Below are 14,029 nucleotides of genomic sequence, written 5' to 3'. Positions count from 1 at the left end.
ACCTGAACACGCACCAACACCAACAAGGGGAAGGACCCAAAAAAAAAAAAAAAAGTTTATTCCACACAAGCCGATGCAGCCGTCACCTAAATCCACAGCAACCCCCTCCTCCGCTGTCCCACTGCGTGAACAATGATTATGTCAGACGCTCCGTGGAAGAAACAGCAAAAGCACAAGGAGCCGCTTAACACTTTAATGACGCGCTGCTGTCATGAAACGAAGAAGAGGTAACCGCTAACCTGTCTGTCCTTTGCCCAGCGTCTTCTCCAAACGGTACGGTCCCACGTAATTGGCATGCGGGGCTCCGCTGTTGTCTTTACCGGACGATGACATGACGAATGTTGCAGGGAATCAGTTACTTTCTATAACGAAGCGCTGACGATGAAAACACTCCCGAGTCGCTTTAAGGTATTTCTTTTTTTTTTTTTTTTTTTTTTAAACACACACACACACACAAAAACTCCACGGCTTTCTCTTCTTCCTTTCCCCCCAACCTCACTCGGTGTTTGAGGAGGACGAGGTTGTCCCTTTCTCTCCAATCACCGCAGCCAAGCCTCCAGCGCCTTCAGAGCATTGTCGGTCCGTGTGCGAGCTGCGCCGCCGCGGAGAGCGACTGTGGGAGGTGCCGCTGCGGAGGCGTTAGAGGGATGACTGACAGCGATGGCAGCCAACCAAAGGGAGCGGACCTGTAGCTACCGCCTACTTTCTTGTTGCTGGACAAATTTGTACAGTTTGAAGTCAATATTGTCAGTATTCACTCTGGTTTTAAAGCCTCACTGATATGGTCAGTTCTTTTTGGAAATTATATAATATAGAAAATATTGTACTTAATATTCTCTTTGACATGAACTGAGGTGGTAGTAAACACGCAAACACAATATAACTAGTGCAAAAAATTATTCATTCATTTTCTACCGCTTATCCTCACAAGGGTCGCGGGGGTGCTGGAGTCTATCCCAGCTGTCTTCGGGCAAGAAGTCCAGGGTACACCCTGGACTGGTCGCCAGCCAATCACAGGGCACATATAGACAAACAACCATTCACACTCACATTCATACCTATGGACAATTTGGAGTCGCTAATTAACCTAGCATGTTTTTGGAATGTGGGAGGAAACCGGAGTACCCGGAAAAAACCCACATGCAAACTCCACACAGAGATGGCCGAGGGTGGTATTGAACCCTGGTCTCCTAGCTGTGAGGTCTGCGTGCTAACCACTTGTCTACCGTGCAGCCTGAATTGAAAGTTTCATTCATTCATTTTCTACCGCTTTTTCCTCATGAGGGTTGCAGGGGTGCTGGAGGCTATCCCAGCTGTCTTCGGGCGAGAGGCGGGGTACACCCTGGACTGGTCGCCAGCCAATCACAGGACACATATAAACAGACAACCATTCACACTCACATTCATAATATAATAAACAATTTGGAGTCGCTAATTAACCTAGCATGTTTTTGGAATGTGGGAGGAAACCGGAGTACCCGGAGAAAACGCACGCATGCACGGGGAGAACATGCAAACTCCACACACAGATGGCCGAGGGTGGAATCGAACACGGGTCTCCTAGCTCTTGAGGATAAGCAGTAGAAAATGAATGAATTAATGCAGAAAAGGGTGCAAAATTGCCAAAATAATTACCCACAACAAATGAATTGACATATTTTCAAACCAGCCTCTGGTTGTCTTAATATATATATATATATATATATATATATATATATATATATATATATATATATATATATATATATATATATATATATATATATACACTGTATATTTTGTATTTTCATTTTTAATAGATATATCTGCACCTCCTTCACCAAAACAAGTTCCTAGTATGAATATGTTCACACCTAAAACAATTAAAACGATTTCTGATTCTGATTTCTTATGTTTGTCAGCAGACTCACTTGTTGCAGGTATTTCAGTATTTTTCATTTGCAGTATTTTTCCATCGGATCGGCTTTATGATATCAGTGTGTTTTTGGATCATTTCTGTATTTGAAGCGATTGGTCCTTGCTGCGTGTTTTTCCTAGTCAGCTACCATATTCAAAATATTACACTGTACTCAACAGGATGAAATCACTAGGATGAAATTAGAAATTATGCTTTTGCACTTTGTATGATAAAAAAAAACCTTTCCTGTTGAATTGTATTTATATATATTTTTGTGGTAGCCAAATAAACTTATTGTTTATTTGCAATGTTGGGTAATTGCAGTGAAAAAATACCTAATAGGATGCTATTTTTCCACTCTCCACTACAAATGCAAAATTCTGGAACATTCTTAGGGTTATTAGAAAGCGTTTCTAGGCTTTGAGTTTGTTTTGCAATTGATAATCCAGCCTTGAGGGGGGAAAAATCATAGTAATTTTAACTACTGAAGCAAAACACCAACATGTTTCAGCTGTCATAAGTGTGCATAAATATTTATATGTACTCTACTTATGGAAGGACTTCTACTGGGATAGTTTCTTCTCCCTGCTTCTGTCATTGTCCACTCCCTCTGCTCTTCTTTGTATCACCTATCCAAACACACATGGAGGGGGGGCTTGGGGGTGTTGGACTTCCAATTCATTTCACACCCGACTGGTCTGAGACCTGTGACTGTGGCTCTGGCCTCTGTCTGTTCGTCGCACCCTTGGAGAGCACAGATGTCAGGGGACGCAAGCGGGAGACGCACACGCTGCTTCTTTCACACGCTCGTGCTCGACTTGACCTCTAAATCTACTTAAACAGTACAAAGTTGAAGGGGCGTCTGAAATATCAAATAGGAAGTATTGCATCAAGAACGCAAGGAAGGATACCTCAAAGTTAAGGACGTTCCAAATGGGTTATTGAAACAAATGTATACACTGAAGCCCATGTACAGTCTATTATAATGTCTAATTAAAGCGGAATTATTACGCTATTTTCCACTTTTCTGAACTATAAATGTAATTAGAATGTTGTATTCTCGTGTTAAACCATGCCAAAAGTTTCAGATAATGAGGTTTGCACATTTGGATGCGAGCCCTGAAAGAAGTTTGGGATGACTCAAAACACTTAGTTTTAGAGGGCGTTGCAAAACTCTTCCTTTGTGATGTCACAAAAGAATGGGCTTCCTTATATGGGCGCGGCTGTAGGCACGATACACTCTCTGCCCTCAGCCAATCTGCTTCTCTGTTTACTAAACAAGCTCAGGCAGAAGTTATTGTATTTGATGATTCCCCACAAGGGAAACATATAATATTAATATTATTTCTTTGAATATCAACAGCATTTCTCACGGGACTTTTTGTGGAAATGAATATGAAATATCCGCCAAACTGTCGCTGAAGCCAGTGCACTCTTGTCGAGAAAGGTGCATTAATGTCGTTCAGTTTCTGAGCTCCTGACAAAGTGTGTCCAACAATGAGTTCTCCTCCTCGGGCAGGCAAGGTGGACACTGAGTTCATACACAGTAAGTCACGGGTCTCCAACCAGTAGATCATGAGCTGCCAGTAGCTCATAAACACTTTTCAATTAGCTCTCCAAAGACTTTATTCATTTATTATCAATGCATATGTCCACTATATTAGAAAGTGGGGTTCGTTCGTAGTTAGGAAGCACTAGGGCATGTGACCAATCACAGCAGAGTGGGTGTGGTTGGAGGCGGGAATTAAAACCGACCATTTTTTTTCTACCGCTTATCCTGCTGGAGCCTATCCCAGCTGTCTTCGGGCGAGAGGCGGGGTACACCCTGGACTGGTGGCCAGCCAATCACAGGGCACATATAGTCAAACAACCATTCACACTCACATTCATACCTATGGACAATTTGGAGTCGCTAATTAACCTAGCATGTTTTTGGAATGTGGGAGGAAACCGGAGTACCCGGAGAAAATCCACGCATGCACGGGGAGAACGTGCAAACTCCACACAGAGATGGCCGAGGGTGGAATTGAACTCGGGTCTCCTAGCTGTGAGGTCTGCACGCTAACCACTCGACCACCGTGCAGCCCAGCACAAACAGTAAATACAGTAAATACAGCTGGAATAGGTGCAGATTCTGGAAGATATTGTGTGTAGCTGCTCTATAGGAGTGCACAACACAATACAAAAGAGTTGAAAGCATAATGGGTCACATTTAAGCATTCCGAATCACATATTTCATATTTCATATTTCAACTGTTAAGGGTTTATATTTTGTATTTACTTGGTATCGGAACGATACGACTTTTTGCACAATTCCTTGATATGACACGCCCACTACTGTCCTGTCTGCAGCTTTTGTGGTGACCCTTGTACTGCTCGCATTCTTTGTATTTTGCACAGCACCGTACACATACTGTATAATACAAGCAGGATGCAAGGAGAGAAGGAAACATTGCAATGCACAACAAGAACACTTCCTTCCTTTTCACGTCTCATGAATAAAGCTCACAAGCACATGTGCCTCAATTCAGCACCTTTGAGCTCCTCCGTGTGTCATTTCTTCACACCGGGCGCCGCAGCTTGTGATGGGAGGTGTGACCCCAAAGCGGCGACCAGGTGACTGCATGATAGCAGGCGGACTTGGGCATGTGATGTCAGCGCCAGGTGCAGGCAGGTGGGCACCGTCTCAATAATGCATCACGCCTGGCGCTGGCACCGCCGACGCTGGCAGGAATACGACTTTGAAGTACTCCAAGAACATCTGTAGCCTGAGTTTTTAATCACCTCGTCTGTACCTCCCTGCTTCCCTACGCCGCTCCTTGCCCACCTCTGCAAATAAATCAACCAGAAGCCGTCCTTGCCTGTGCCTGGGAGTCTGCGCGAGCCTTGTAAAAAATGTATTATTTATATTTTTTGCGCAATATAATATTCAATGAGAAAGACAAACACAAATTGTAATTTCTAACTGTTTGTGAGAGTACTCATCAAGGTAAGATTATCGATTAGCGAGTGCAGATAAAACCAATTTAACCAACAGTCAAAACAGCAATTTCCATAATTGCAGGTTCCAACAGCCGGCAGCCTGCGTGTGTTTGTGCATACTAATAGCACCGCCCTCGATGACTAAACATTGCTGTATACGCAGCACAATTACTCATTATTTTATCATCTGTTTGCTTTTGTAAATGTAGTAAATATTCCCATCAGTTAGTAGTTTGTTTTAACTTTGGACAGTTGTTGGTATTTTTTAAAACATTGTTATGTTTACCAACTTTTTTTGAAAAAAAAATTTCAGCAACCTTAGAGTACTGGTGTTAGTAATACTGTATAAAACTTTCATGCACAGTGGATGAGTGGTTAGCATGCAGGCCTCACAGCTAGAAGACCCAAGTTCAATTCCACCCTCGTTTGCATGTTCTCCCCGTGCATGCATGGGTTTTCTCCAGGTACTCCGGTTTCCTCCCACATTCCAAAAACATGCTAGGTTAATTAGCGACTCCAAATTGTCCATAGGTATGAATGAGAGTGTGAATGGTTGTTTGACTATATGTGCCCTGTGATTGGCTGGCCACCAGTCCAGGGTGTACCCCGACTCTCGCCCGAAGACAGGGGATAGGCTCCAGCACCCCTCGCAACCTTCGTAGAAAATGAATGAATGGTGGCGGACGAGTGGTTACCACTACCACTCAGCTAAGAGACTCGGGTTTGATTCCCCCTCTCGGGCATCTCTATGTGGCGTTTCCATACTTCCGTACTCCGGTTTCCTCCCACATTCCAAAAACATGTACCCAGCCTCTCGCCCGAAGACAGCTGGGATAGGCTCCAGCACCCCCCTTGAACCTTCTGAGGATAAGCGGTAGAAAATGAATGAATGAATGAATGAATGTCGCTACAGTAATTTACCGTAATTTCACAGCTGTGATTTCATAGTTACCGTAAATTCCGATTTTCTTAAACTTTTTAAAATTAAATTTAAAATTTTCTTAAACTAAAAAATATATATATAAAATAACATAATTTTATTATTGCATGTGGTTGCACAAACTCGAAACTTTGATTAGATATTTTGATTATGTTGACCGAACTAATACCGTATTTTCTGGAATATAAGTCGCTCAAGTCCAAAAATGCATAATTAGGTACGAAAAAAAAAACATACATGTCGCACTGGAGTATAAGTCGCATTTTTTGTGGGTAATTTATTTTACATTACGTCCTCTTGGAAGGCAAGTTCTAACATGAATTTTTTTTAAAAAATACAGGCTGAATAGGTGTAAGATATGCTAACAATGGTTATTAGCTACACAAAAAATAAACATGAACAGAAAATGTGTCCAATGTTTATGTAACATAAACAGTTTCTTTTATTTATAAGTCTCTCTGGAGTATAAGTCACAGGAACAGCCAACCTATGAAAATAAGTGACTAATAAAACTAATAAGAATAGTCGAATAAATTATAAAACTCAACTATTTTGAGTAGATTCTACTTAAATTATTTTAGTAAATCAAATTAAACCTACTTTAAATGTACTGAAATAAATTAAATGTATCCCAGCTGATCTGGGATCTATCGCCAACCAACATACTACATCCATTCATACCTAGGGTCAGTCACCAATTAACCTTATTTGTATAGACAGTAAGCAGAAGCGTTCAGTCCAAATACCCACGCATCCGCGATACACCGTAGTACCACAATACTGTACATCTATCCAGAAGGAACAGATGCCCACAAACTCTACAAAATGGACCAGTTAGCTAAAAGCTGCAAGCTGTTGGCGGTTAGAGCTTTGGCCAGCAGGATGCGCTTGATGAATCTGTGTGTCATCCGTACAGTGGAGGCTATCACTGTTCATCTGCAAACATTTACACAACTGGAGGGGGGGATGAAAAATGAACGAAAGTCTAGTTTGACCTCTCCGAACAATACAAGACACTCCTTCAAAAGTAACATAGCATGTAGTATAGGTCAAATCTCTAATGGTATATCTTTCACATGTAGGAATATGCAAATATACATTACATACAGTCTAATACTAGCAAGAAAATATAATTATATGCACATGTGTATAAAGTGTCTTTATTATCCTGACACCAGAGGACACATGTCTGAGAATAATGATAAAGGCAGCGGACGATAATACACCTGATTCACCACCACTGCATCCAAATGAGTGCATCTCTCTGCACTAACAATTCCCTAGAGAGCAGCCATGGTTGGAAGATACTATGAAGACAGAATAGCACCAGCCACTTAGCACAACAGCGCCACCTGCTGGTTTACAACCTTCCTGTGAAGGCAGATACTGTACATCCATAACACTAATGGTCTAATAATAAAATCTGGGAACATGCCCCATTGCATGATTTTACCCAAATGTTGCTAGCATAACAAGCATAGCGTTGGCTCCCACAGTTCCACTGAGATGATGAAATGTCCTCGGCTCTCATCTGACCCACTTTGCGTGTGTTTTACACAGCCTGACTCCGACTGTTAACAGACACGAGTATGTAAAATAGAAAAAAGATAGACCCGTTAGCTGCAGAGAAAAGCTTTGCTTTGGCAGCCCCTGTAAAAAATATACACAGGTGTATATTTTTTGTGTGTGAAAAAAATATACACACAGGTGTATATTTTTTGTGTGTGAAAAAAATATACACACACGTGTATATTTTTTGTGTGTGAAAAAAATATACACACACGTGTATATTTTGTGTGAGAAAAAAATATACGTATCTACACGTGTGTATTTTTGTGTGAGAAAAAAATATACGTATCTACACGTGTGTATTTTTGTGTGAGAAAAAAATATACGTATCTACACGTGTGTATTTGTGTGAGAAAAAAATATACGTATCTACACGTGTGTATTTGTGTGTGAAAAAAATATACGTATCTACACGTGTGTATTTGTGTGTGAAAAAAATATATATACACGTGTATATTTTGTGTGTGAAAAAAATATATATACACGTGTATATTTTGTGTGAGAAAAAAATATATACACGTGTATATTTTTGTGTGAGAAAAAAAAATACACGTGTATATTTGTGTGAGAAAAAAAAATACACGTGTATATTTTTGTGTGAGAAAAAAAAATACACGTGTATATTTTTGTGTGAGAAAAAAAAATACACGTGTATATTTTTGTGTGAGAAAAAAAAATACACGTGTATATTTTTGTGTGAGAAAAAAAAATACACGTGTATATTTCTGTGTGTGAAAAAAAACACGTATATTTTTGTGTGTGAAAAAATATATACACATGTATATATTTTGTGTGAAAAAATTATACACACGTATATATATTTTTTGTGTGGAAAAAAATATATACACATATATATATTTTTGTGTGAAAAAAATATATACACGTATATATATATATTTTTGTGTGAAAAATATATATACGTATATATATTTGATGTGTAAAAAAATATATACGTGTATATATTTTCATGTGTAATATATACGTATATATATTGTGTGTAAAATATATATATATACATATATTTTATTATAATTAAAATATATTATTTTATAATTACAATTATATTATTGTATTATAATTTTTATAATTATATTATAATTATTATATTATAATATAATATTTATTATTATTTATAATAATAATAATGATGCTGTTCTGCCTCATCTGATGCTGTTGGATGCAACAGTGCACACGCAAACATTCCCTGAAATATATCATACAGCGTGAAACAATGCAAATGCAGTAATCAGAGATGGCTCGACGATGGCATTGAGTAATTAGGGTGGTTAATTGCATGCCTCACTAATCACCGGGGGATAAAATGCTAGTGTGGTACAAACAACTATATTTAGATGTAATTAAAATGACTGGTTATACTACATGTGCCCTGGGATTGGTTGGAAATCAGTCCTGAAGACAGCTGGGATAGGCTCCGGCATTCTCCGGCAAAATGGATGACTGTTGCAAGGTGACTAATACTAATCAAAACAAAGCATTTTATTAGGATTTACATATATTATATAAGCACTGGGATGTATAAAGTATATAAATAACATGACAATTTTATCACAACATTTTGTCTCCAGGTGCAGCTACCAAAAGGGATGACCTTTAACTCGGAGTCGGTCATCCACCGACCGGCTACCTTTGAAAATGACTCACACTGATTCTAATGCATGCCTTGGTCTCTCGGCAGATAAAATGCTTCCGGCAATGTCACTATACTGGCTTTACTCTTTGGGGTCCAGTTCTATGTGCTCGCTGTCTTATCGACTCAACTCACTTTATAGGAAAACATGAACCATATGCACAAACTTATCACCACAAATACAGAGTTGGATGCAATAACGTTACTATGGTACCCATTATGTCATTGGATGCTCATATCACCTCCTACTTTGGTATGTGACTAAACTAATTTAATTTAATTTACTTTACTTTAAATTAGTTAAATTTTACTTGAGCTTGCTTTAGTTTAATTTTACTTTAGTTTATTTTACTTTAGTTTACTTTAAATTAAATTAGTTTAATTTTACCTTAGTTTAATTTTTACTTTAGTTTAATTTTACTTTAGTTTAATTTTACTTTAGTTTAATTTAAATTAAATTAGGTTAATTTTACTTTAGTTAATTTACTTTAGTTTACTTTAAATTAAATTAGTTTAATTTTACCTTAGTTTAATTTTTACTTTAGTTTAATTTTTACTTTAGTTTAATTTAAATTAAATTAGGTTAATTTTACTTTAGTTAAATTTTACTTTAGTTAAATTTTACTTTAGTTAAATTTTACTTTAGTTAAATTTTACTTTAGTTAAATTTTACTTTAGTTAAATTTTACTTTAGTTTACTTTAAATTAAATTAGTTTAATTTTACTTTAGTTTAATTTAAAATTAATAATCAAAACCTTAAACTATATTATGAAAGCAGGAAGTGAACAAATGTAACACTTACTGATTATAAAAGTACCAGATGGAGGGGTAGGATTTAATAAGCTTTGCTTCTTCCTACTCCTTTTGGACATGTGGAACTGGGAACTGATTATATGATGCATTCAATTGTAATCAGATGCATGTTCAAATGAAATAAAACCATTACCATTACCATTACCATTACCATAGGTTAGCAGTTGAGACATATACACCAACACATGTAGCGGCCGCAAACGTGGCCGGTGAAATGGAAAAGCTTACCGCAAAGTTGCTTTCTTTAGGTTTGATTTCAAAAGGGTGCCGCTTGTTGATCAGCCACAGCAGGAGCCACTGATTGCCTACACCTGCTGGCTCCTTTAGTGCTTCCCTGCAGCACAGACAGCGAATCAGGAGGGGACCTCACGTCAGCTGACCAAGTCATATGACTGCTCCTCATTTAGGGTGGTGGCATGACATGGGTTACAGGTCCCCCAACAAAAATATTTATTTGACCTAATAAAGTTCCCAAAACAAAGCAATAAGTCACTTGAATTTGATCTTCTAAATTGGAGAAACTTTGTTGTGAGTTGAAATTACCTGAAATGATTTGCTCGATTTAATCAAAATTTCAAGGCAGCAAGGTTACAATTTTTTTTAAGTTGAGTCAACTTGGATTTTTTTTTTACAGTGCATGAACAGCAGATTTGTATGAGAACGAACCCATGTACAGTAAATGTGTGAAGACATGCATGAGAAAGGTGTCATCATCTGCATGCAACCAGCAGTAACTAAATGTGAGACGGGGATTCTAACGTCCCCCATTAATGTTTCTATCGTAAGCCTGGGGGTCAGGTTCAAGTTCAGTGAGTTCCTAACTAATTAATTATCCGATACACACACATGCTTTCATCACATGACTGCTGGCTTCTCTGGGTTTCTGATTTTTCTTTGGAAGTGAATGAACAAGGCTTGTGCTTTGTCATTCTACCAAAATGTTAGGGGGCTGCCATTTTTGTTGCCAAGCTATTTAATTTCCTGTGGAAACATAAGTGACATCCAGATTGTTGATAAAATAATCAGTGAATAATAACCTACTGTTGATTGTTTGTCTATATGTGCCCTGTGATTGGCTGGCGACCAGTCCATCTGAGCGAACCTCCATGACCCCAATGAGGATAAGACGAAAAGAAAATAGATGTGTGTCAAAATTATGTTGTCGCTATCCGTGGTTCTGAACTGCTTTGAATTTCATTAATTCATTCATTTTCTACCGCTTATCCTCACAAGGGTCGCAGGGGTGCTGGAGCCTATCACGGCTGTCTTCGGGCGAGAGGCGGGGTACATGACTGGTGGCCAGCCAATCACAGGGCACATATAGACAAACAACCATTCACACTCACATTCATACCTATGGACAATTTGGAGTTGCCGATTAACCTAGCATGTTTTTGGAATGTGGGAGGAAACCGGAGTACCCAGGGAAAACCCACGGGGAGAACATGCAAACTCCACACAGAGATGGCCGAGGGTGGAATTGAACTCGGGTCTCCTAGCTGTGAGGTCTGCGTGCTAACCACTCACCCGCCGTGCAGCCCAATAATAAAAATAATACATTTTATTTGTATAGAGCTTTTAAAGGTAATCAAAGACGCTGGGTGATTTATGAGTGATTCTTATCCATCAAGGAGGCTGATACCAACGCAGCTGTATTGATACAAAATCTATATTTTTAACTTTTAGAGAAAACCCACGGGGAGAACATGCAAATTCCACACAGAGATGGCCGAGGGTAGAATTGAACTCGGGTCTCCTGGCTGTGAGGCCTGCGCACTAACCACTCATCCGCCATGCAGCCTGCTTTGAATTTGTGTTGTTTTATTATTAGTGACCATGTAGCCTAATGTTTTTGTTCTCTTGGGTTTTTATACTTCAAAATGACAGTCGCTCTCCGTGGTACTGAAGCTTGTAAACTTGTAAGCTGTTGCAAACATGTTTATGTTGCAAAATGATGTTATCATGTGCTTCATTATTTGGGTTTAAAAGGCCCGGCCGTTTGCCTCGCCCCTCGGCCCGGTTCTGATTTGTTCCGCTTGTAGCAGAAACAGAACTCATACTTGTGTATTGCGCCGTAATGAATTACGTGCTAATTATACACCATCTGTGGTGGAACGTTTAATTGTTCTACCTGTTGCTATATGTCTCCAGCATAGCTAGACGAACAAACATTATTTGAATTATTTTTGAAGCCAATAAGTGACAGTAGATCATTTCCTATTGCGCTGCGCCACAGTGGGTGCTCTGGTGGGCTTCACATCGCTGCTGATTTATTTAGAATACGGGAGAATATTGGAGTGATGCGATCCTGAAAACTTGTTCCCTTGTGCATCATCCCACCCACCCACGTTCTAGCTTCAGGTAACGTTCCCGACAGGTTCTGCAATTAGCACGGTGACATTTAGGAAGACTCTGGAGGAACATCGATTCCATCTGCAAGGCTGCTGCTATGGCACCAACGGCATTGGAATAGCCGACCAACAACCACTCTAAATTTAGTCATTGTAATCATTTTCACCAGCGGTTTTTGTCTGTGTCTCACAGAGGGGGGGGATGGACGGACGCGGAGGAGGGACAAGGGAGGCGAGGGGGCCTGGAAAAGAGATGGATGGAAAATAGGAAGGAGGCGACAGACGTGGGCGAAGCAGGGGCGGCTCAGACTGTCGTGTGCAAGTGACAGCGGCAGATGCATTACCTGCCTTGCCTTCGCGTTACGTCTCCATCCCCACCGGGGCGGCGGTGTGTCTCTTTTTGTCTCGTACGCCCACACACAAAGTTGATTGAAGCCAGCAGTTGGCCCCTCAGCAGGCATGGGACGTAATGACTGTCCGCCTTCTTCGATATCGGCCACCGCCTTAATGAACACACACACACACACACACACACATACACTGATACAATAACACATGATGCATGTGAGCTTCCTGCGCCGTCTCCCTGAAATGTCACGCTGGCAAAGGCCTGTGTGTTCCTCAGGAGAGCAATAAAAGCTGATTGGAGTTAAAACCGTCGGTCAGGCCACCCCGCCTTGGCATCTGTCGGACTATACAGCGAGCCAAGCTGTCATCTGTGAAATGAAAGTGAGAATGAGAGAAGAGGGGGAAGTCCACATGACTGAGATGCAGTTTGCTCACATTCAGAAAAAAAAAAAAAAACTGCTGATGGGGGTCGGGGGTAGGGGGGTTGGGGGGAGTGGGGGACACACCTGACCTTTAGATGAATCATTTGCTTGTCCGTGCTCATGTATCACTGCCTCCCAGTTATAGCGGAGAGGGGCAATCCCTTTGACCCCCCCTCTCCATCCTCCTAGCTACCTCACCTTCTCTTCTCTCGTCACCCACTACTGAACCCACCCCTCACCAGATATTTCCCCCCAGAGGGAATCATTTTCACTCTAACAACTTCAATTAACCTTACCCTTCACGCACACACCGCTCTCATATCGGTCACAGGTGTTAAGGTCCCCGGACTCACTGTTTTTCCTGCAATATGTAAAGGAATGTTTCACTGAACCCATCCATCCGCTTTCTATAACAATCCTCCTCATTTGGGTCACCGTTGAGCTGGAACCTATTTCAGTGGACGACACCTGAACTGGTCGCCAGTCAATCACAGAAAGAAAAAAATAATAATTATTTCATATTCACACATATGGACAATTTAAAAGCTATTATCCTAATATACATGTTGAAAAATTAGATTCAAAAATGCATTATAGAGCACATATGTGTTCGTTCCACCACAGGGGATACGTCATGTTACACATATCAAGCATCCCTAAAAAAAATGGACAAACAACCATTCACACTCACATTTATACCTATGGACAATTTGGAGTTGCTAATTAACCTAGCATGTTTTTGGAATGTGGGAGGAAACCAGAGTCCTCTGAGAAAACTCACGCATGCACGGTGAGAACATGCAAACTCCACACAGAGATGCCCAAGGGTGGGATTGAAGTCGGGTCTCCTAGCTATGAGGTCTGCACGCTAACCACTCGAATGCCGTGCAGCCTATGCAAAAAATTAAAAATACTGAAATCACATCACTCTGCAGGATCAAAAACAAAATATGCCACAAAAAAAATAATTACTGCAAGTTCACAGAATGAAACAAAAGTTTGCTAGGCAACCAGGGGCATCAAACATATTTCTTAATGTCTTTGTGACACACTTGGTT

General features: G+C 40.1%; 1 protein-coding gene across 10 annotated transcripts in view; it reads right to left on the bottom strand.

The window, feature by feature from the left end:
- The window catches only part of LOC131131273 (serine/threonine-protein kinase BRSK2-like), a 217,397-nt gene extending 203,574 nt beyond the window's left edge, over positions 1-13,823 (bottom strand). Inside the window, exons 1-2 of one of the 10 annotated variants that reach the window (XM_058075838.1) lie at positions 12,546-13,823; positions 10,079-10,184 (exon numbers count right to left, since the gene is read on the bottom strand). Coding sequence is in view for 9 of the 10 variants with exons in the window: in XM_058075834.1 (XP_057931817.1) it covers positions 240-333 (94 nt within the window). In the remaining variant the exon portion in view is untranslated. Of the gene's footprint in view, positions 1-239; positions 925-10,078; positions 10,185-12,545 lie in introns of those variants that run through there. The other 9 variants (XM_058075834.1, XM_058075835.1, XM_058075837.1 and 6 more) reach the window with 9 other exon arrangements.
- Between the last annotated feature and the right edge of the window lie 206 nt (positions 13,824-14,029).

The sequence above is a fragment of the Doryrhamphus excisus genome, chromosome 6 (genome assembly GCF_030265055.1).
Source record: "Doryrhamphus excisus isolate RoL2022-K1 chromosome 6, RoL_Dexc_1.0, whole genome shotgun sequence".
In the NCBI taxonomy this organism is placed as follows: domain Eukaryota; kingdom Metazoa; phylum Chordata; class Actinopteri; order Syngnathiformes; family Syngnathidae; genus Doryrhamphus; species Doryrhamphus excisus.
This window is presented reverse-complemented; position numbering and strand designations above follow the sequence as displayed.